Here is a 23,696-nt window from a genome sequence, read left to right as displayed (position 1 = left end):
TCCCCATGAAAATGAGATTGGTAGTCTCAAATTAGACAGAGACAAGGAGAGAAGTGTCTTACCACGTCTACTTTTACAGGCTGGAGCTCATGTTTGAACGAGCAGAACAACGTTCCATGGAGCTGGAGAAGAGTTACGCAGAGCTGGACTCCTGGAAACAGCGTGGCGATGATCTTCTGTACTCTATGATTCCGAAACCTGTGGCGGACAGGCTGCGTTCTGGAGGGGATCCCATCAGTACCTGTCAGGTATGTCACAAAAGATTTGAAGCGACGAAGGGTTGACGTGCTATACTCTGTTTTATGCCACTCATTGCTTCTCAGCACTCGTATTTGACACGTCTACCTTTGTCTCTCCAAATGTAGGAGACTTGCTGCAGCTCAGGATATGAACAACAGAGGTTTACACTACTTTCCAAGGTGAAAAAGCTGGTTAACTGCCTTGTTTCCTTTTTGTGCCTTAGTGGTGACAAAATATTTAATCAGATCTAGCTAAAGAAAGTAGAAAACGGACTATGTATTTCATGACGTCGTCAAAGCAAATTGATTCACTAACTTAATTATTTGAGTCGTAGTTGAATAAAACAATATTTGTCATACAAAATTGGAAGAGAGGAATTACTATAGCAGCTTATTATGAAACCTTTTATGTTTCATGCATGCTTGCAGGGCCTTCGCTTGAGAAGGCATCCGTGTTGGTTGGCATGCTGTACCATCAGTGACTTCTAGGGCAGCGACCGTAACGCCCATGCCTGATTTCTACGATCCTCAGTTTCGTAGAGCATTTCTCACTGTGTTCTGTTGAGCAGTCTCTTGTCAGCTTAAATCTTAAGTTTATTGTTTCTTGGCTTACATTTGAAGTTATCAGTAACGTCTAATGGAGCGCGAGTAAAATGAACTCACAGTGATACTCTACATCCACAGAGATGTGGCATTGCTTAAGACAGTGGACACATTTTAGATAGCATAGGCATCTTGTCCAGCTATTCCGGCTATCATGTATTGTCATTTCCGTAAAATACTTTAAGTGACTTTTGAAATATATTTCTCAATAATGAACGGTTCTTTCTCCATGCATATCAGTCTTAGTCGCCAGCAAGCAACTAGATAAAAAACGGAAAATCTCATCTAGAACCCACGAAAAGGCAAACAAGTTCCCGTTATTTCGTAAAATCAATAATATTTACAGTAATAAGTATCTTCCCTTCCCAGATAAGAAATATTATTGATGGTGTCCAGAAATAACTGCGATACTTCAGTTTTTATTTATTTACCATGACCTGTTACAAACCACTATCGACTCATCATCAGGTGGTACCGGTCATTGTAAAAAATATTGAAGCATCGACTGGTTGTAGTTATTCGTGGAAACCTTTATTCATCATAGCCGCAGTATCCCACACACATAATTGACAAAGTTTTATAAGCCTTGGTATTTAATACGTAACACTCGAAACAGAACAAAACCTATTCGATAGCTGTGAGCCTTAAACCCATACCAATTTTAAATTCTCCCCATCTTTTCCTTAAATCGCACTTAGTAAATCCCATGACTGGTTTGTAATGACACCTACATCGATGAGTCGTTAAGCTCTAACGTACCAACAAAAAAATAAGTAAAAATAAGTTTTAAACTTGTTGGATTTTTTTATTTCACAAGAGCTTCATTGATACCATGCTACTTAACCATTCTTAAGTAAATACGAAATTTAATACGCAGTATAACAGAAATAACGATTACAGGCCATATAAATTAGTTTATACACGATGTGAATATAATTCAGTTTTTTGTATTACTATTTTTGATAGTACTATCAGGGTTTAACAACCGTCAGTCTGACTCAAATTTATGTGACATCTCGCGACCAGTATGTTTTAGAATTATTTAAAATTACATTTGGCACGTATTACTATCTTACTGAATAAGCTAAAAAACTTTTGAGAATTTTCTAGAATTTCTTGAATTTATATTTTTCGTCACCTTATTTTTGTCCGTACTATACATATTTTGTGACGGGTTTCACAGTACAGGAAGATATTGATAACTACCGTCATATTAATTTCATGAGCAAATTATTCTTGCACTTTCTCACTGGAGTTGGATGCCAAAGTTAGGGAAAAGGGCCTCGTTAGAAATGTTAGTATCCTCAGCCACATTTGAGTATACCTACTATTTGAGGACGAGTGGAGCAGCCAGCGTCAGCTTCTAACAGTCCAATCCTAAAGATATAGGTTTACACTAAAGCTCGTTGCGTCTGGATGGCAATAGAAAAAAGTAACTAGGTCTCTATCTCTTCAATTTACTTTTGATTCGTGATCTGAGCATAGTTAATTTGAAGTTTCTAGCACTGTAAGTACCTTTTATTTAAAGTACACGTATGCTCACTCACATTGTCTCTAAAATTACGTTACTGAAACTTGCTTCTGTTCGGTTGAAGCATACTTCAAGAGAAGTCAGCGTAAACTAGATTTTCAGTAATAAACGTGACAGGCCAGATAAAACCAATTCTGTTTAAGAATATATAAAAAAATCTAAGCTGATAATTAATAAATAATCAACGAATATGGTGTCGTAACAAACGCTGAGGCTCCGAAATCAAGAAACTTTGATGCCATATCACACACGAGTCCTTATTCTTCGTGTCTTGTCACGGAAAGCGTTGAAAACTTATGACGTGTAGGTGAATAGATTACTGTTTAAGGAAATGATAACTTTCCTCTTAATACACTGACTTCATTAACGTTCACCAAAACACGTTTGTTGCAGTCGTTTGACGAGGTGTCCATCCTGTTCTGCGAGTTGGTGGACTTCAGCTCCTCTACGGTGCAGGACGCCATGGACGTCGTGACCAGCATGAACGCCGTCTTCACTTGTTTTGATGCCCTCATGGACCGCTACAACGTGTACAAGGTAATTCTGACGTTTCCCTGTTACAGCACAGGAAACTAGCAGCAAACTGCACTGATAACTCTTGAACTTTTGAAAGTCTAGTTTTTATACCTACTTACAGTAATCATAAAATTTATATAAATTAAAGATTACTCTAACCTAAAAGCTGTAAATTAAATGACAGATGAAAACTGCCAGAAGCATAGAGCTAACGCAAGATATTAGCAACTGCTAGCTTTAGAAAGGCAAAATACCTAAGTTAGGTCCGCTAGTGCAATTTGAAGTTTATGCTTTTTCCATTATACGAGTCTGTGTAAAAAAATACCCACAGTGTCGTAGAGTATTTAATCATGCTTGATATTACCTAACATACACTAAAATTAGGTGATAAAAGTCGTGGTTTACCTCCTAACATCGTGGAAGAGCTCCTTTTACCCGGCGCACTGCAACAACTCGACGTGGCATGGACTCAACACGTCGCTAGGAGTCCCCTGCAGAAATATTGAGGCATGCTGCCTCTATAGCTGTCCATAATTGCGAGAGTGTTGCAGGTGCAAGTTCTTGTGCACAGACTGACCTCTCAATTATGTCCGATAAATGTTCGATGCGATTCATGTCGGGCGATCAGGGTGACCAAATCATCCGCTCGATCTGTCCAGAAAGTTCTTGAAACCAATCGTGAAAAACTGTGACGCATTGACTTGTCCCACTGTCATACAGAAAAATTCCGTCGTTGTTTGGCTGCAGGTGGTCTCCCGGTAGCCGAACGTAACCATTTCCACTCAATTATCGGTTCAGTTGAACCAAAGAAATCAGTCTATTCCATGCAAGCAGACTCCATACCATTGTGGAGCCACCACCAGCTTCCACAGTGCCTTGTTGGCTACTTGGGTCCGTAGCTTTGTGAGGTCTGCTCCACATTCGAGCCCTTCCATCAGCTCCTACCAACCGAAATCGGGACCCATCTGACGAGGCCACGGTTTTCCAGTCGCCTAGGGTCAAACCGATATGGTCACGAGTCCAGGGCAGCCGTTGCAGGCGATGTCGTGCTGTTAGCAAAGGCATTCGCGTCGGTTGTCGGATGCCATAGACCATTAACGCCAAATTTCGCAGCACTGTCCTAACAGACACTTCAGTCGTACGTCCCACAATGATTTATGAGGTTATTTCACGCATTGTTGCTTGTCTGTTAGCACTGACAGCACTACGCAGACGCTCAAAACACTGTTGCAAAAACAGCGAAAACAACATGCGAAATATAAGCAGACGCCACAGCTGTCGGCCGTTAAGTGGAGGCCGTCGGCACTGCATTGTCCGTGGTGAGAGCTAATGCCTGAAATTTGGTATTCTCGGCACAATCTTGACACAGTGGATCTCGGAATATTGAATTCACTAACGATTTCGGGTATGAAATGTCCCATACTTGTAGCTCCATCAACCATTCCGTGTTCAAAGTCTGTTAATTCCTTCATGTGGCCATAATCACGTCGGAAACCCTTTCACATGAATCATCTGAGTACAAATGACAGCTCCTGCGGTGATGATGATGAAGATGATGATGATGATGTTTGGTTTGTGGGGCACTCAACTGCCCGGTCATCAGCGCCAGTACAAAGTCCCAGTTTTCACACAGTCCAATTTTTTCACATTCCAATATAACCACAATCACGAATGAGGATGATGATGATGATGAAATGATGAGGACAACATAAACACCCAGTCAGCTCCGGCAGTGCACTGCCCTTTTATACGTTGTATACGAGACCCAAAGTGCCGTAAACGACGGCGCTCAGATTGATACTGTGTTCCTTGACTTCAGGAAGGTTCTAAAATGGCTCTGAGCACTATGGGACTCAACATCTGAACATCTGAGGTCATCAGTCCCCTAGACTTAGAACTACGTAAACCTAACTAACCTAAGGACATCACACACATCCATGCCCGAATCAGGATTCGATCCTGCGACCGTAGCAGCAGCGCGGTTCCGGACTGAAGCGCCTAGAACCGCTCGGTCACAGCGGACGGCGTGTACCTGATACTACCGCCATCTGTATACGTGTATATCGCTATCCTGTGACTTTTGTCACCTCATTGTGGTAGTAGAGTGTAGTTTTAGATTGTATTGTGTTTTGGTTTTATTTGAATTAGGATACATAAACGCGAATTTTACGGTTTGCTCCCCTACCGTCACTATTAAAATATGCAGTGTACTAACACAAATGAATGACAACTTACCACGATCCCCAATCGTCTCTGCTTCGCTTATATACACTCACGTTCAGAAAAAACAAAAACAAAACAAAACAAAAAAGAGAACAGAACACCTTGAACGACTGGAGATAGCACGTTCATAGTCACAGGAGTATACAGTAGTGTGTTCTGCAGAAACGATTAGCATTTCAGTCACCTCGGTTCAGCATGTTGCCTGTTACCTAGTAGGCACAGGGTCCACCATGGGCCCCGATAACTTCTTCCGTGGATGATGGCATCGATGCCAATAAGGAACGAATGTCGTCCTGTGGCATAGCATCCATGCTTCATTCACCTGGCTCCAGAGTTCATCTGTGATGGTTGGCATTGGGTCACAGCACTGCACCCATCATTTTACCACCACATCCCATACACTTTCAACTGACGATAAATCTGGTGATCTGGCGGGCCACGTGCTCGTGCAGCAACACTTGGTTGTGGATTGTCTTGCTCAAAAATGGCGTCTGGGGTGTTGTGCAGAAAGGGTATGGCTACGGGTCGCGGGACATCATTCACGTAGGTCACACTGGTCACAGTGCACTGGACAGCACCAACTATGATTCGTGGTTGTACCTAGTAGCAGCCCACTCCATAAGGCCTTGAGTTGGTCCTGTATGTCTTGTGTGAAAGCAGTCACTGCAATGCCGCTGCCCCTGGCTGCGGCGAACCAAAATGCGGCCATTATTTTCAAACAAACAGAACCTGGATTCGTCCAAGAACACTATCTGACGCCATTTCTACCCCAGCGATGTCGTTCTATACACCACTGCCGTCTAGCACGTTTCTGCGCATGCGTCAAAGGTAGGCGGAGAAGTGGACGACTCGCACATAACTCATGCCGTAATAAACGGCGACGGACTGTCACCTCTGATAGTGTACGATGTGTTCCACTGTTGCCCCAGAGCCGAGGAGTACGCAGATCTGTTCTGGGATGCCAGTCGGATGAAGTGTCGATCTTCTCGGGTGGTGGTCTGGATGATGCGACCTGACCCATCTCGTCGGGTTCTAAAGCCTTCCGTGAACTATTCTGCACACACCCGCTGCACTGCCAAAACGCTTGATCCCACACGAGCAGCGGTTTTCTGAATTTAAGCATCACATTCTCTTACGTCAGTAACGCTCCCTCTTTCAGACTCAATGATCTGACGGTACGGTTCGCACATACGTCTGCGATGGATGCTGCGCGTTTTCTCAAGTCACGCTGATCCATTTCCTTCGATTTATAGTGACAAAGAGAGCCACAGGCACATTTTACCTGTAGGTTGTGCTGCGCCGTGATATCACTGTTGAACTTGAACCAACGGGCCGATATGGTTCAAATGCTAATCATTTCTGCTGTGCAGAATTAGTATTTAATTTAGGGGCGACTAGACACTTCAACAAGAGGAACAAACAACAGGATTAGCGTTGCCACAACTTAACAAATAGCGTCTAGTCCCCCAATGCTACATCAATGCCTTTTGGCAACTGACCATGGTTGATGGGCTAATGGAGATGTGTGTCTTCAATAACTGATTACACAACATTGCTGATTTACGTAATTTATTAATGCCATTTCTACCCCAGTGATGTCGTTCTATACACCACTGCCGTCTAGCATGTCTCTGCACATTCGTCAAAGGTAGGCGGGGAAGTGGACGACTGTTCCACTCTTGCGCTGAAAAACAAGACCGGTTAAATAACTTTTCCTTTGATTAATCGGGCAATAAATTATCAATCAATACCAGTAGAAACAACATCATTTCCAAATAAAAGCCGGCCGGGGTGGCCGAGCGGTTCTAGGCGCTACAGTCTGGAACCGCGCGACTGCTACGGTCGCAAGTTCGAATCCTGCCTCGGGCATGGATGTGTGTGATGTCCTTAGGTTAGCTAGGTTTAAGTAGTTCTAAGTTCTAGGGGACTGATGACCTCAGATGTTAAGTCCCAAAGCGCTCAGAGCCATTTGAACCATTTTTGAACCATTTGAAACCAGATAAAAACTTACAGAATCGTAATGGTAGACAGGTGCCTTACAAACTTCAAAATTCACTTTCATTTAACACGCAGATATAAAAACATATACAAAACTCACAGTTAGCGTATTTGTCAAATTCCAGTACATAACCCGTTGAACTACAGCGCAGAACTGACAATTTCAAATCTGTCCAATGAGTAAACCTGATAACAGAAAATTATGTTCACAAATAAGAAAAATAATAGCTTTGCGACAAGGCCCATCCGGCATTGGCCACACTTTTACACTATCGTAAATTCCATTGAAAAGTGACCGTAACTGCTCAATCTCCACACAGTTAAGTAAACTAACATCGCAGAAGTCACTGAAGGTTAATAAACGTACCGTTCAAAAATGGTTCAAATGGCTCTGAGCACTATGGGACTTAACATTTGAGGTCATCAGTCCCCTAGAAGTTAGAACTACTTAAACTTAACTAACCTAAGGACATCACACACACCCATGCCCGAGGCAGGATTCGAACCTGCGACCGTAGCGGTCGCGCGGTTCCAGACTGAAGCGCCTAGAACCGCTCGGCCACTCCGGCCGCCTACACGTACCGTATTCCACTGCTTTCTTCTTCAATATCATGACATCCTTATTGTGGGTGAACATGCTACAGCACAGCATGTTCAGGTTGGACCCACGCTGTCTTATTTATCTGCTGCCAATATTATGAATGCACAATTCGGACTATCCGCGCCCCAACACTCTGCCGTTCTGTCCTTCTCGCTCGGTACTCTCTAACCCTCCACTCCTCGTCGCCAGAGGGCCACTCGCCGCCCCAGTGTCTCTGGCGAGGCCAATGTCGACCTTGACACTCGCGGCGGGAACACAATCGTGCCGAAAATCGGCACACTCCCGAAGATACTAATATACACGTCCTGTGAATATGAAGGTCCTATGTTATTCAATCTGTATACTGAGCAAGCAGTAAAGGAAACAAAAGAAAAATTCAGAGTAGGAATTAAAATCTTTGGAGAAGAAATAAAAACTTTGAGGTTCGCCGATGACATTGTAATTGTGTCAGAGAAAGCAAAGGACCTGGAAGAGCAGCTGAACGGAATGGACAGTGTCTTGAAAGGAGGATATGTGATGAACATCAACAAAAGCAAAACGAGGATAATGGAATGTAGTCGAATTAAATCGCGTGATGCTGAGGGTATTAGATTAGGAAATGAGACACTTAAAGTAGTAAATGAGTTTTGATATCTGGGGAGAAAAATAACTGATGATGGTCGAAGTAGAGAGGATATAAAATGTAGACTGGCAATGGCAAGGAAAGCGTTTCTGAGGAAGACAAGTTTGTTAACATCGAGTATAGATTTAAGTGTCAGGAAGTCTTTTCTGAAAGTACTTGTATAGAGTGTATCCATGTATGGAAGCGAAACGTGGACAATAAATAGTTTGGACAAGAAGAGAATGGAAGCTTTCGAAATGTGGTGTTACAGAAGAATGCTGAAGATTAGATGGGTAGATCACTTAACCAATGAGGAGGTATTGAATAGAATTGGGGAGAAGAGAAATTTGTGGCACAACTTGACTAGAAGAACGGATCGGTTGGTAGGGCATAATCTGAGGCATCAAGGGATAACCAATTTAGTACTGGAGGGCAGCGTGGAGGGTAAAAATCGTAGAGGGAGACCAAGAGATGAATACACTAAACAGATTCAGAAGGATGTAGGTTGCAGTAGGTACGGGGAGATGAAGAAGCTTGCACAGGATAGAGTAGCATGGAGACCTGCATCAAACCAGTCTCAGGACTGAAGACCACATCAACAACAACATCTCTAGTCGCTCAGGGTGTTCTATTTTCTCCTGAACATGAGTGAACTTTCCTGGACGTGTCACATGTGCGCAACGCTTTGAAGTGACATTCAGTCTCACAATGGGCGGGCAATGGTCTCATCAGTGTGTGTGTATTTGGGGGGGGGGGGAGTGTATATGTGTGTGTGTGGGGGGGGGGGGTTAGTTCAGTCGTTAGTTTTGGTGCTGCAGCCAGTACGTGTGATTTTTCCTACCTGTCAGGTCTCGCCAGTATGTGTGACGTGTTGCGACGCGGCTGTTGCAGGTGGAGACGGTGGGCCAGGTGTACATGGCGGTGAGCGGCGCGCCCGAGACTTCGCCTAGACACGCGCAGAACGTGGCCGACGTGTCGCTGCAGTTGGTGAGGCGCGTACGCGAGCTGCGACTGCCATCGGGGATCAGCATACAGATACGCATAGGTGAGTTGCGCCCTATTCCCGTATTATAATTGTGTTGTCAACGTTAGACACCACGCTTGAGGTTGCGATAACCGATAGCGGTCTAGCACTTGCAACCTCTCTGGAGCCGCTGGGGCTTGCAGCGCCGCCGTGTGGCACGGACAGAGACTTGCAGATCGCACCGGCCGAGTCAGCTATGAGCGAAGTCCGATTAGAATAGCGTTCAGCTTGCTAGGTTCCCAGCCTCTAGTTCGCGCATGTCTTACTCACGTAATACCAGAATTGTGTTATCTTGCTTGTTGTACAATCCAGTTAATGTTTGTTAATTAGTCTGTTATGTATGAGGCGGAACTATGGCCCTCATGGAAAAAGGGTGGCCCGGCTGAGTCACGCAATTTGACTCTTAGTCCGATCAAGAGGTGTGGCCATTAACTGCACGCGTTGATTACGTAGGCCGACATGAGGATCAATGAACTATACTTGACGGGATGTATCTGGAACATCTTAGGTGATTAGAAAGTTAGTAGACAGGAATAAAATTAAGTACTCAGCTTTAAGTCAGCATCAGCAGTGAACGTCGATCTTTGTACAATCATATTTACAAGTGCAGTTATAGACTGAACTGCGAATACTTCTTGGAAATTCTGATTGCTTCACACATATAGATAAATTGCCAATGCATAAACTGTATATGGCGCCTGGCTAGGTCGTAGCTACTGACTTAGCTGAAGGCTATGCTAACTAGCGTCTCTGCAAATGAGACCTCTGAAGCTATAACAAGTGAACCATTCCTATTAAAGTCGGCTGTACAACTGGGCAGTGCACTAGCTTGTCTCTTTATTTAAGACCAGCCGAGTGGCGGCGCTCGGTATGCTAGCGTCGACAGTGGCGACTCGCGGGTCTGATGTGTACTGACGGACCGCGGCCGATTTGAAGCCTACAACATAGCAAGTGTGGTGCCTTGCAGTGACACCACAGAGTCTTTTGTATTAAAGAAAGACAGTTGTTATTAGTTATGTTCCTGAAGTGCAGTAGCAGGACAAAGTTAAGTAAACGTTATTTACTAAAGTATTACTGTACTAATTATTATAGAATGTTTCAGATTCCTACAACCACCCCGCTCGTGCTAGCCTCTATCATCCCACTGCAAATCCCAGGGGTACCGATCGTAAAGCATCCTGCATTTGTGTGGGGTCTTGACATGCTGCCATCGACCTTCACATCAGTAATAACACAAGGGCTATTTTGTTTGTAGGTCCGTTGGTCACAAAATGGAAATCACAGTGAAAATAAAGAATGGTTTATTTCCAACTTTTGACTACACCTCCCAGTTACTTTTCTAGATACACTCCTGGAAATGGAAAAAAGAACACATTGACACCGGTGTGTCAGACCCACCATACTTGCTCCGGACACTGCGAGAGGGCTGTACAAGCAATGATCACACGCACGGCACAGCGGACACACCAGGAACCGCGGTGTTGGCCGTCGAATGGCGCTAGCTGCGCAGCATTTGTGCACCGCCGCCGTCAGTGTCAGCCAGTTTGCCGTGGCATACGGAGCTCCATCGCAGTCTTTAACACTGGTAGCATGCCGCGACAGCGTGGACGTGAACCGTATGTGCAGTTGACGGACTTTGAGCGAGGGCGTATAGTGGGCATGCGGGAGGCCGGGTGGACGTACCGCCGAATTGCTCAACACGTGGGGCGTGAGGTCTCCACAGTACATCGATGTTGTCGCCAGTGGTCGGCGGAAGGTGCACGTGCCCGTCGACCTGGGACCGGACCGCAGCGACGCACGGATGCACGCCAAGACCGTAGGATCCTACGCAGTGCCGTAGGGGACCGCACCGCCACTTCCCAGCAAATTAGGGACACTGTTGCTCCTGGGGTATCGGCGAGGACCATTCGCAACCGTCTCCATGAAGCTGGGCTACGGTCCCGCACACCGTTAGGCCGTCTTCCGCTCACGCCCCAACATCGTGCAGCCCGCCTCCAGTGGTGTCGCGACAGGCGTGAATGGAGGGACGAATGGAGACGTGTCGTCTTCAGCGATGAGAGTCGCTTCTGCCTTGATGCCAATGATGGTCGTATGCGTGTTTGGCGCCGTGCAGGTGAGCGCCACAATCAGGACTGCATACGACCGAGGCACACAGGGCCAACACCCGGTATCATGGTGTGGGGTGCGATCTCCTACACTGGCCGTACACCACTGGTGATCGTCGAGGGGACACTGAATAGTGCACGGTACATCCAAACCGTCATCGAACCCATCGTTCTACCATTCCTAGAACGGCAAGGGAACTTGCTGTTCCAACAGGACAATGCACGTCCGCATGTATCCCGTGCCACCCAACGTGCTCTAGAAGGTGTAAGTCAACTACCCTGGCCAGCAAGATCTCCGGATCTGTCCCCCATTGAGCATGTTTGGGACTGGATGAAGCGTCGTCTCACGCGGTCTGCACGTCCAGCACGAACGCTGGTCCAACTGAGGCGCCAGGTGGAAATGGCATGGCAAGCCGTTCCACAGGACCACATCCAGCATCTCTACGATCGTCTCCATGGGAGAATAGCAGCCTGCATTGCTGCGAAAGGTGGATATACACTGTACTCGTGCCGACATTGTGCATGCTCTGTTGCCTGTGTCTATGTGCCTGTGGTTCTGTCAGTGTGATTATGTGATGTATCTCACCCCAGGAATGTGTCAATAAAGTTTTCCCTTCCTGGGACAATGAATTCACGGTGTTCTTATTTCAATTTCCAGGAGTGTAGTTGCCGCCCCAAGTTAGACATTTGTCGTAGCGTGGTATCAACGTTCCAATACCCTCATCATAGAAACCAATTCTCCATTGTAGTCTTCAGCTACATCTCCATGACTACTGCCCAGTTCACACTTAAATGCCCGGCAGAGGGTTCATTGGACCACTTTCACTATATTTTTCTACCGTTCCACACTCAAGCAGCGCGTGGGGAATACGAACACTAAAATATTTCCGTGCAATCTCTGACTTATTTTATTACGACGATCATTTCTTCCTAGGCAGGTGAGCGTGGAGAAAATATTTTCGCGTTCAGAGTAGAAATATAGAGCTCAATATTTCGTGAAAAGTTCTCACCGCAATACTTTTAATAGCTGCCACCCCAACTCTCCTATCATATCCGCTACACTTTCTCTGGTATTTCGCGATAATGCAGAATTGGCTTTTCCGCTGTCCTCCGTCAGTCATATCTGGTAAGGATCCCATACCGCACATCTTTACTCTAGCTTCAAAATGGTTCAAATGGCTCTAAACAGTATGGGACTTAACATCTGAGGACATCAGTCCCCTAGACTTAGAACTACTTAACCTAACTAACCTAAGGACATCACACACAGTCATGCCCGAGGCAAGATTCCAACCTGCGACCGTAGCAGCAGCGCGGTTCCACACTGCAGCGCCTAGAGCCGCTCGGCCGCAACGGCCGGCTTTACTCTAGCAGAGGACGAACAACCGTAGTGTGGGCAGTCTGTTTAGTAGACCTCTTGCGTCTTGTACATATTCTGTCACTAAAACGCAGTTTTTGGATTGCCGTTCCCAAAAACATTATCTATGTGATTGATCCAACTGAAGCTGTTCGTGATTGTTAACACTAGTCATTTAGTTCAATTGACAGCCTTTAGGCGTGTCATTTATGGTGTAAACGAAATTTAACAGATTCCTTTTAACACTCATGTTAATGACATCACGCTTTTCATTATCTAAGGTCCACTGCCAATTTTCGCATCATAGAGATATCTTGTCTAAATCATTTGGCAACTGGTTTTGATTCTCTCCTGACTTTACTAGACGGTAAATGACAGCAGCATCTGCAAACAGCCGAAGATTATCTCCTACCAATTACTCGTATATATTAAAAACAGCACAGAACGTATGAGACATGATAGTAGAACTTTAGATATTACTTCTATTTCATTCGATGACTTTCCGTCAGTTACTACAAACTGTGACCTTTCTGATAAGGAATAATGAATCCAGTCGCATAACTGAGACGGTACTCCACAGACACACAATTTGATTAGAAGTCGCTTATGAGGAATGGTAGCAAAACCTTTTCGGAAAACTGGAAATATGGAATCAGTCTGAGATCCCGTACACTCACATAACTTTAGTCTCTGAATCCGTACTGACTGTGTGTCAACATATTGTTTCCTTCGCGGTATTTCATGGCGTTCGAGCCCAGTACATGTTCCAAAATCCTACTGCAGATCGACGTGTGTAATGTAGTCCTGTAATTCATCGAATTTTTCGTATTTCCTTTCTTGAGTATGAAAGAAGGCTAACCACTCTGGCTATCTACGTCTAATATATGTAAGTGAGAGGGAACATATCAGTATGTTAATGGCTACCCGCCCGGTTGGTCGTGCGGTCTAACGCACGGCTTTCCGGGCGGGAAGGAGCGCCTGGTCCCCGGCACGAATCCGCCCGGCGGACTTGTGTCGAGGTCCAGTGAACCGGCCAGTGTGTGGATGGTTTTTAGGCGGTTTTCCATCTGCCTCGGCGAATGCGGGCTGGTTCCCCTTATTCCGCCTCAGTTACACAATGTCGGCGATTGCTGCGCAAACAAGTTCTCCACGTACGCGTACACCACCATTACTCTACCACGCAAACTTAGGGGTTACATTCGTCTAGTGTGAGACTTTCCCTGGGGGGTCCACCGGGGGCCGAACCGCACAATAACCCTAGGTTCGGTGTGGGGCACGGAGGGGTGAAGTGGACTGCGGTAGTCGTCGTGGGGTTGTGGACCACTGCGGCTGCGGCGGAGACGGAGCCTCTCCGTCGTTTCTAGGTCCCCGGTTAACATACAATACAATACAATGTTAATGACAATAAGATTCGCCCACTGCACTTGGAATCTTAAGGAGGAATATGACTGCGTTTGCAGAGGCAGTGCTAACTCCCTGGACGCGCGGGGTAGCCGCGCGGTCTAGGGCGTCTTGTCACGGTCCGCGCGGCTTCTCCTGTCGGAGGTTCGAGTCCTTCCTCGGGCATGGGTGTGTGTGTTGTCCTTAGCGTAAGTTAGTTTAAGTTAGATTAAGTAGTGCGTAAGCATAGGGACCGATGACCTCAGCAGTTTGGTCCCATAAGATCTTACAAATTTCCAATTACTAACTCTCTGACTGTTCTGATGGGATGTCATGGATTCCCTTGGGATGTAGGAGCCAGTGTCTTATACAAGTTCTTTGTCTATGCCGAAATGCTGTCCTTCAGGTGAGAGATGACATGAAAAGCTGAGAGAGCCAAGTCCGGTCTGTATTATGAGTGATTAAGCACTGCCCATCGGCAACGCTGCAGAAACGTCTTTGCTGCAGGTGCAGTGTGCGACCGAGAATTGTCACGAAGGAGGACAATACCTGATGACAATACCTTGTTCTGAACTGCCGTTCGAATATGTTGAAGAGTCACGCCCGTGAGGTTGTGCCACGTTCCATCCTTTTCGGTCCCGGAACGCAGCAGCCATACACCTCCTGGTGGAGAAGATTCGCTTGCACTTCTTTAGTTTGCTCAGCGGATGAGAATGCATCCACTGTCTGAACTGCTCTTTTGTTTCGTCATTTCCGAAATAGACCCAAGTCTCGTTGCTTGTGACAATTTTGCTCAAAAAATCATGTCCTTCATCATGGTAACGCTGGAAAAACTTTAAGGCAGAGCTCATTCGCTGTGTTTTGTGATGGTCTGACAGCATTTTCGGAACCCATATCGCACAGAGTTCGTCGTACTGAAGCCTCTCACTTACGATGGAAGAGAGAGAAGATCCTGAAATATCGACAAACGAATCATTCAACACAAAAGTTGTGAACTGACGATTTTCTCGAGTTGCCTTTACAAGATCGTCAGTCGACTGTCGCTTTCTTCCCTGATCACCTGCACTATGAACGTCTGTGCTTTAAAGTTTCTGCCGCACTTTGCTGTCAGTACTGCGAGCTCAAAATTGGCCAGTGCGACGTGACGAGATCGACAGCACAAAGCCTCATCGAATTTTCACTGTCGTCTTACATTCACCATCAATCGGCTCTTAAAAAAATATGTCTCATTACAATAATAATAATAATAATAATACCGTGTGTTTCAGCTGCTTGGTACAAGTCTTTCCACTAGACGTCTTGCCACGATTTGCCAGCTGTGGTGGCCGAGCGGTTCTAGGCGCTTCAGTCCGGAACCGCGCTGCTGCTGCGGTCGCGGGTTCGAATCCTGCCTCGGGCATGGATGTGTGTGATGTCCTTAGAGTAGTTAGGTTTAAGTAGTTCTAAGTCTAGGGGACTGATGACCTCAGATGTTAAGTCCCATCGTGCTTAGACCCATTTGAACCATTTGAACCTTGCGACTATTTGCGTGTCCCTGATCTACCCTAATAATAACATCGGGATACGGAACCTGCTGTTTAACGCGGAATCTGAACAACGTGTAGTTCATGGCGAATCTTCACATGTTGGAGAGATGAAGGCTAGTTTCCAGACACGCGATTTATCACTAGATCATCATTCCCGTCTATTTCGGGGAAAAGGAGCAATAAGAGACCTATAGTTGTTGTTCCTAGTTCATTCATTTAGAGTACTATCCCCAACATCAACCTGAAAGTCTTGCTACCAACATCCTTTGATGTATTAAGCAAGATCAGAGGAAAAAGAATCCGAAAACAAGCACTCTTTCGTCTCAATTCATTCTACCTTCTTGTATCTTAAGCCACTTTTGTCCTCCCTTTACATACATCTATATATACACCACATTCCACAATCCACCCACCGGTGTTGGCAGAGGGTACTTCTAGCACCAACAACTGATCATCCCTTTCCTGTCTCAAACGTGAATGGTGCGTGGGAAAAATGATTGTCGGTAAGCCCCTGTATTAGCTCTGATTTCTCGTGTTTTCTCTTCGTGATTGTTTCGCAAGATGTGTGTGGGAGGAAGTAATATATTGTCCGACTCTTCCCGGAAAATGCTCTCTCAAAATTTCAATAGTAAGCCTCTGCTTGATGTACAGCGCCTCTCTTGTAGCGTTTGACACTGGCTTTTGTTGAGCACCTCTGTAACGCTCTCGCGCCAGCTAGACAATTCCATGACGCAATGCTCCTCTCTTCTGTGACTCTTTTCTACCTCTTTTATCAGTCCTACCTGATAAGGATACCACAGAAAAACAATACTCAAGAATCGACCAAACAGACGCCTTGTATGCCACTGCCTTCGTGGATGAGTTACATTTCCGTAAGACTCTTCCCATGAATCTGTCTCGTATCTGCTTTATGAGGTCATTGCACTTAAAGCCACTCTGTATAATTACTCCTACATGCTTAACGGTAGATATTGTTCACAATAATTTGTCGTCAATAGCGTAGTTATGCAGCAGTCGATTTCTTTTCCTGTGTATGCGCAAAATGTTACATTTTATCAACTGCCAGAGCCTGCACCATTCATCAATCCTCTGCAAATCGTTACTGTCTTCTGGCATTGCTACTTTCTTATAGACAACTTCATCATCTGCGAATAGTCTTAAAGAGCTTCCGACACTTTCTACTGGACGATCTATACATTATAAACAGTAACGGACCTGTCACACTTCTTTGGGGTACCCCGAAAATTACATTTACATCTGTAAATTGTGTTCCATTAAGACCCATGTGTTGAGTTCTATCTACGAGGAAGTTTTGAATCCAGCCGCAAATCTGGTCCGATACTCGGTAAACTTTTTTTTTTTTTAACTAGATGGCAGTGCGGGTCGGTATCAAATGCCTTCCTGAAGTCAAGGAACACAGCATCAATCTGAGCGCCGTTGTTTGCGGCGCTCTGGACGTCACTGAGGAACAGAACGAGCTGAATTTCGCAAAATATCTGTTTGCAGGTCCATGGTGATTTACCCACCACAACCAACTTTTTCGATAGTCCACATATTCCAGTTTTTGTCTATCACTACAGCGTTTACCTTCTGCGACTCACTTTAGTGCCAAGTTACCTATTTCTGAATTTTTGTAGTACATACTTCAGCAATCTCTCCTTTCTCTTGGAAAGTGTGCTCCATAGATCAATTTCCCCAAGTACTTTCGTTTTCAATCTGTCTACCGAACATTTAATATCCTCGCTTAGACATTTTTAAATGGTTCCAGTTTTGTACTTTATCACGTTTTCTCAAGGTCCGATTTCTTACAGTGCTGTTTTACGGAGATACGGCTCCAGAACCATCTTCTTCTATTCCACGTCAGTTTACAACAACAGAATATCACATTTTTCAAAAACAACGCTCAACTTCCCACAATCTGATTCTAATGTCCCCCTTTATGGGACAGCTTGCATAAAGTTGTCCCCTTGGAACTAGCAAACTGCCCCGGCTTCTTACGGGTAGCACTAACACCCAAACCTCCAGATGTCAGACAGTCGGATCGCACCAAACGCTATACATCGATAGTGAACTAAAACACCGATATAACTTCTTCTACGTGCTGTCGTCCAGGATATCATGCGTAAACGGTGTCCGCCCCTGGTAGCTAAGTGGTCAGCGCGACGGAATGTCATACCTAACGGTCCAGGTTCGATTCTCGGCTGGGTCGGAGATTTTCTCCGCTCAGGGACTGGGTGTTGTGTCGTCCTTATCATCATCATTTCATCCCCATCGACACGCAAGTCGCCGAAGTGGCATCAACTAGAAAGACTTGCACCAGGCGAATGGTCTACCCGCCGGGAGACCCTAGCCACACGGCATTTCCATTTATGCGTAAACAGTAAGCAATAAGGATCGCATGACCTACGGTGAACGAGAAAAGCGTGACTGTGAGCATGTGTCAGAGCTCGCGTGAGAAAGCCAGTAGAGCGCTAGTTTGTCGCACCCAGGATCGCGGGTTCGAGCTCTGGTCATGCGAGTTTTTGTACTGTAGTACGTGTGAAAGTATTACATGGACCACATGTTGCTGACATGTACAAGGAGTGTTCCGAGGTTATAACAATGTTCTATTGTCAATCCGCTCTCACTATGTTTAACTGTCCCGGGTTCGATTCCCGGCCGGGTTGGGGATTTTCTCTGCCCGGAGACTGGGTGTTTGTGTTGTCCTCATCATTTCATCATCATCCTCATCATTCGTGACAGTGGCTAGATTCGATCGTGAAAAAAAAGAAATTGGACTTGAAACGTCCCCTTTTGAAAAATTATATACGTGACTGGGCTTAAACTGACACACAATATTTTTAGCGCAACGCAATCTGACTTTCAAAACTCCCTACAAAAGAATGGCCCTGACTAACATTAACCTATACCTTTCACAAATCACTTACCTCACAAAAATCTTCGTTACTCAACTACTGCAATACAGCGAGCGCCACTACTGCCAGCTAAATAAAAGATTCAAACTACGGAAGGCACTAACTACTGATATGCATAGTTAGCAAATGAAAGATTTTGATAGAGAACAAACAATGTATTTACCTTACTAGTGTTCAAAAGTCATAATATATATAGCAGTTCATGACAACCAGTCTTACAAATTTCCAAACTCCGCCATCTCTCTCCCCACATCCACCACTGCTGGCGGTTCACCTCCAACTGCACAGCGATACGCGCTGTTAACATCCAACTGCCCAACACTACAATGGCAGACAACAATGCAAACTAGCCACAGACTGCACACAGCACAGCCAGTGATTTTCATACAGAGCGCTACGTGGCGTTACCAATAAGAAAACATAAACAGTCTACTTACAGACTGTAAAAAAATTGGGACTTAGTATGGGCGCTGATGACCGCGCAGTTGAGCGCCCCACAAACCAAACATCATCATCATCACATCAAGCAGCAAACCTGCGGAGTACACTTGTTGTTTCATAGAATAAACCTAAACAATCGGAACAGAAGAATAAAGAAACAACTGCATCACACTTGCGGAAATATTAATAGTGGTAATAGAAATAACAAGCATTGTAAGAAGAATAATTGTTTGCTTGCGTGTATATTTTCGCCAACTGTCAGTGTATCGTGTATATAGTAACATGCTCGGAAAGAAATAGCTTTGGCTGAGACAGGTTCCCAGATGATAAAGGAACAGGACGCAATATACATGCAGAAGGACTACTTTATTTACATCCTTCACGTTATGAACTAGACGGGTTAACATTATTTTCGAAAAATGTATCAACAGTTATTTGTTATTCGGCTCTCAGCTTCCAAATGTTTGTTACGACCTCTTTATAAACGTGGCGTGTTGTAAAATATCTATTTCTGTATCTATTAAGGTCTGCGCAGTAGCTGCTGGCACGTTTAGCCGGCTGTTCTCTGTCTCACAGGAATCCATTCAGGCCCAGTGGTGGCGGGAATCGTAGGCCTCAAGGTGCCCCGCTACTGCTTGTTCGGTGATACCGTCAACACAGCTGCCCGCATGCAGACAACGAGTATCGTAAGTACTGTAACATCACGACTTGTAACTGTAATTCATTGTGAAAATCATACAAGCGATGCAATGTTGCGAAAGAGGACAGAAAGCTCTCAAAGTTTCAGTGATGGTTTTATCTTATTTTATGTTAGCATGCTACAAATAGTTTATTAAATTTAATTAAGTACATTTAATCAGTCATACTTACAGTGCTGCACACTATGCACAATGTTAATTTGTTGATATCCTTATTATGAATTTGCGTGTGATAGCAAATAGTATTCTACCCCTCATAACGTCATCAATATGTGTTCTTTCAGCTAGCTGCACGGAATGGAAATGCACGCATTATTTATTGTGTTCATTGGGCAATGCCGGAATAAATTTTGCTTTCTAATTTACGTTATACCAACTATTGATAGGCAAGTATACAAAATTTACTAATATCAAAACAAAAGAAAATTATAATTAAAAAAGCTACTACACTCATGCTCATAAATTAAGGATAACTGCATAATGTGGAGCCACACAACGCGGCACTACACAAAACTGGCGCTAATAGCATAGGAACACACAAGACACAGATCTGTAAGCCTACGGTATTGCTGATAAGTTGAGAAAACCGTCCCGAAACTCATGTGCTACAAAACGCCACTGTTTCCTGCGCATGTACCCCAACATCAATATGGGATATGATCACCATGCACACGTACACAGGCCGCACAACGGGTTGGCATACTCTGGATCAGGTCTTCAAGCAGCTGCTGGGGTATAACCTCCCATTCTTGCACAAGAGCCTGTCGGAGCTCCTGAAGTGTCGTAGGGTTTTGAAGACGTACAACGATACGTCGACCTAGAGCATCCCAGACGTGCTCGATGGGGTTTACGTCTGGAGAACAGGCAGGCCACTCCATTTGCCTGATATCTTCTGTTTCAAGGTATTCCTCCATGATGGCAGCTCGGTGGGGCCGTGCGTTATCATCCATCAGGAGGAATTTGGGACGCATTGCACCCCTGAAAAGGCGAACATACTGGTGCAAAATGACGTCCAGATACACCTGACCTGTTACAGTTCCTCTGTCAAAGACATGCAGGGGTTTACGTGCACCTATTATAATCCCATCCGACACCATCAAACCATGACCTCCATAAATGTCCCTTTCAAGGACATTAAGGGGTTGGTATCTGGTTCCTGGTTCACGCCAGATGAAAACCCGGCGAGAATCACTGTTCAGACTAGACCTGGACTCGTCCGTGAACATAACCTGGGACCACTGTTCCAATGACCATGTACTGTGTTCTTGACACCAGGCTTTACGAGCTTTCCTGTGACCAAGGGTCAGTGGAATGCTCCTTGCAGGTCTCCGGGTGAATAAACCATGCCTGTTCAGTCGTCTGTAGACTTTGCGTCTGGAGACAACTGTTCCAGTGGCTGCGGTAAGGTCCCGAGCAAGGTTACCTGCAGTACTCCGTGGCCGTCTGCGGGCACTGATGGTGATATATCCGTCTTCTTGTGATGTACACTGTCGATGTCCCGTACTGTAGCGCGTGGACACGTTTCCTGTCTGCTGGAATCGTTGCCATAATCTTGACATCACACTTTGTGGCACACAGAGGGCCCGTGCTACGACCTGCTCTGTTTGACCAGCCTCCAGTCGCCCTAGTATTCCACCCCTTATAACCTCATGAATATGTGTACTTTGAGCCATTTTCAACACACAGTCACCATTAGCACGTCTGGAAACGTCTGCACACTTACTCGCTGCACCGTATTCTGAAAAGCACCAACACACCTCTGCGTATGTGGACTGCTGCCAGCGTCACCGTGCGACGACCACAGGTCAAATGCACAGCATGGTCATACCCTGAGGTCATTTAAACCCGCAAACAGCCGACCAGAGCATTGTTTCACCATGTATCAGCATTATCCTTAATTTATGAACATCAGTGTAGATTGCCCACATTTATTAACATTCTAAGGAACGCATTGCGTAGGTAAGATGATTCTATTCATTTTTCGATTTAATCCTCAGAATGACAAGCTATGTCATTCACATTAAACACAGTTTGGCAGTGAATGCATCAGTAGGCCCCTAGTGCCTGGTAAATCGTGTTGTAGTCGCCGGCACAACTGCCAGTACGCTCATATTGGCTATTTTGGCTCATTCTCGGGACATGCAGCAAATTCTTTAATTCAGCACCAAAATTTTTTAGCTCGTTACCATCGTCGAATGTTATCAGATGTGGTCGAAGTTCATCGGGAAAGTATCAGAAAGAACATTTGAACTAACTTTTGTCCACTAGAGTATTTATTTCCTCTTGTTCAACAAACGTTAGACGAACTCTTCACTATACCTGGATTCACGATCAAGAGGTGTCTTCAGGACCTGTTCACCCATATGCAAAAACGGTGGTGTGGGCCCTACCAGGAATAATTCGGTGATGATTCGTCCTTAGAAATAGAATTTCACAGCAATTTTCGAACTAAAAGACTATAACGCAGCATTTAAGGTTTACTACTGTAAGCGTTGCTAAATTGATGAAATTGAAAAACCTTAAAGACGTGAAATCATTGCGGTATTCAGCACGACTTATTAACATCGTTATGAAAAACAAAAAATTGAGGTTCATACCCATGCAAGAATAATTTATCAATACAAAAATAATAACTGAAATTATAGGCATGTGGTAGCAGTATATACCCTTTACGATAAAAGAAAATATTTTTAGACAGTCATATTTTAAAAAACGAAATTATTTATTTGAATTTTGAATTTCCTATTAAAACGCTTCGGGCACCTGAAAATGGTTTTTCCCAGTTGCAACAGGTCAAGAAATCTCATCTGGTGATAGGAAGTAAAAATCCATATAGATCAAAAACGGCTCTGAGCACTATGGGACACTACTTCTGAGGTCATTAGTCCCCTAGAACGTAGAACTAGTTAAACCTAACTAACCTAAGGACATCACACACATCCATGCCCGAGGCAGGATTCGAACCTGCGACCGTAGCGGTCTCGCGGTTCCAGACTGCAGCGCCTAGAACCGCACGGCCACTTCGGCCGGCTCCATATAGATCCCCGTTTGGATAAACTGCGGTATAGAAGAAATTAGATTGCCGCGGAATTGAACTCACTGTAAACTGCCAAAATTCCGTAAACTGTTCTTTTGAAAATCTTGACCATCTAGACTATAGCTCCAGAGCTGGTTCTTGTTAATATTAATAAGAAACCACCGCAGCTGTCATGACCGGTTTCTTTCGAAACAACATCATCAGGCTACCGTGCCAACAGACTTCATAGCCGGCCGAAGTGGCCGTGCGGTTAAAGGCGCTGCAGTCTGGAACCGCAAGACCGCTACGGTCGCAGGTTCGAATCCTGCCTCGGGCATGGTTGTTTGTGATGTCCTTAGGTTAGTTAGGTTTAACTAGTTCTAAGTTCTAGGGGACTAATGACCTCAGCAGTTGAGTCCCATAGTGCTCAGAACCATTTGAACCATTTTGAACCAGACTTCATAACAAATCCCCACGGACTTGAGTCTGTATCATTTAAGCAGTTATGTTACGTTATACAACGTTGCAGGGAAAATGTGAAACACGATGATCATGCTGTGCTGGCGCAGCGGTTAACGTCGCTCTCTTCCATGCTGCTTGTCACCAGTTCAAAACCGGCCGATGTGGCCGAGCGGTTCTAGGCGCTTCAGTCTGGAACCGCGCAACCGCTACGGTCGCAGGTTCGAATCCTGCCTCTGGCATGGATGTTTGTGATGTTCTTAGGTTCGTTAGGTTTAAGTAGCTCTAAGTTGTAGGGGACTGATGACCTCAGATGTTAAGTCCCATAGTGCTCAGAGCCATTTGAACCATTTTTGAACCAGTTCAAACCGATCCACATGCAATTATTTGTTCTTTAGTATTTACCTTCATGGAAGTTTCTCAGATTTACTATGTTTGTGACGTCTGCAATTGAGGAATATTC

General features: G+C 45.0%; 1 protein-coding gene across 1 annotated transcript in view; it reads left to right on the top strand.

Moving 5' to 3' along the window:
• The window catches only part of LOC126259486 (soluble guanylate cyclase 89Db-like), a 497,463-nt gene that overhangs the window by 446,792 nt on the left and 26,975 nt on the right, over positions 1-23,696 (top strand). Inside the window, exons 8-11 of the mRNA XM_049956325.1 lie at positions 80-248; positions 2,767-2,910; positions 9,204-9,357; positions 19,637-19,746. Of these exons, the coding sequence (XP_049812282.1) occupies positions 80-248; positions 2,767-2,910; positions 9,204-9,357; positions 19,637-19,746 (577 nt within the window). The remainder of the gene's footprint in view (positions 1-79; positions 249-2,766; positions 2,911-9,203; positions 9,358-19,636; positions 19,747-23,696) is intronic.

The sequence above is a fragment of the Schistocerca nitens genome, chromosome 5 (assembly GCF_023898315.1).
Source record: "Schistocerca nitens isolate TAMUIC-IGC-003100 chromosome 5, iqSchNite1.1, whole genome shotgun sequence".
NCBI classification, from domain to species: domain Eukaryota; kingdom Metazoa; phylum Arthropoda; class Insecta; order Orthoptera; family Acrididae; genus Schistocerca; species Schistocerca nitens.
This window is presented reverse-complemented; position numbering and strand designations above follow the sequence as displayed.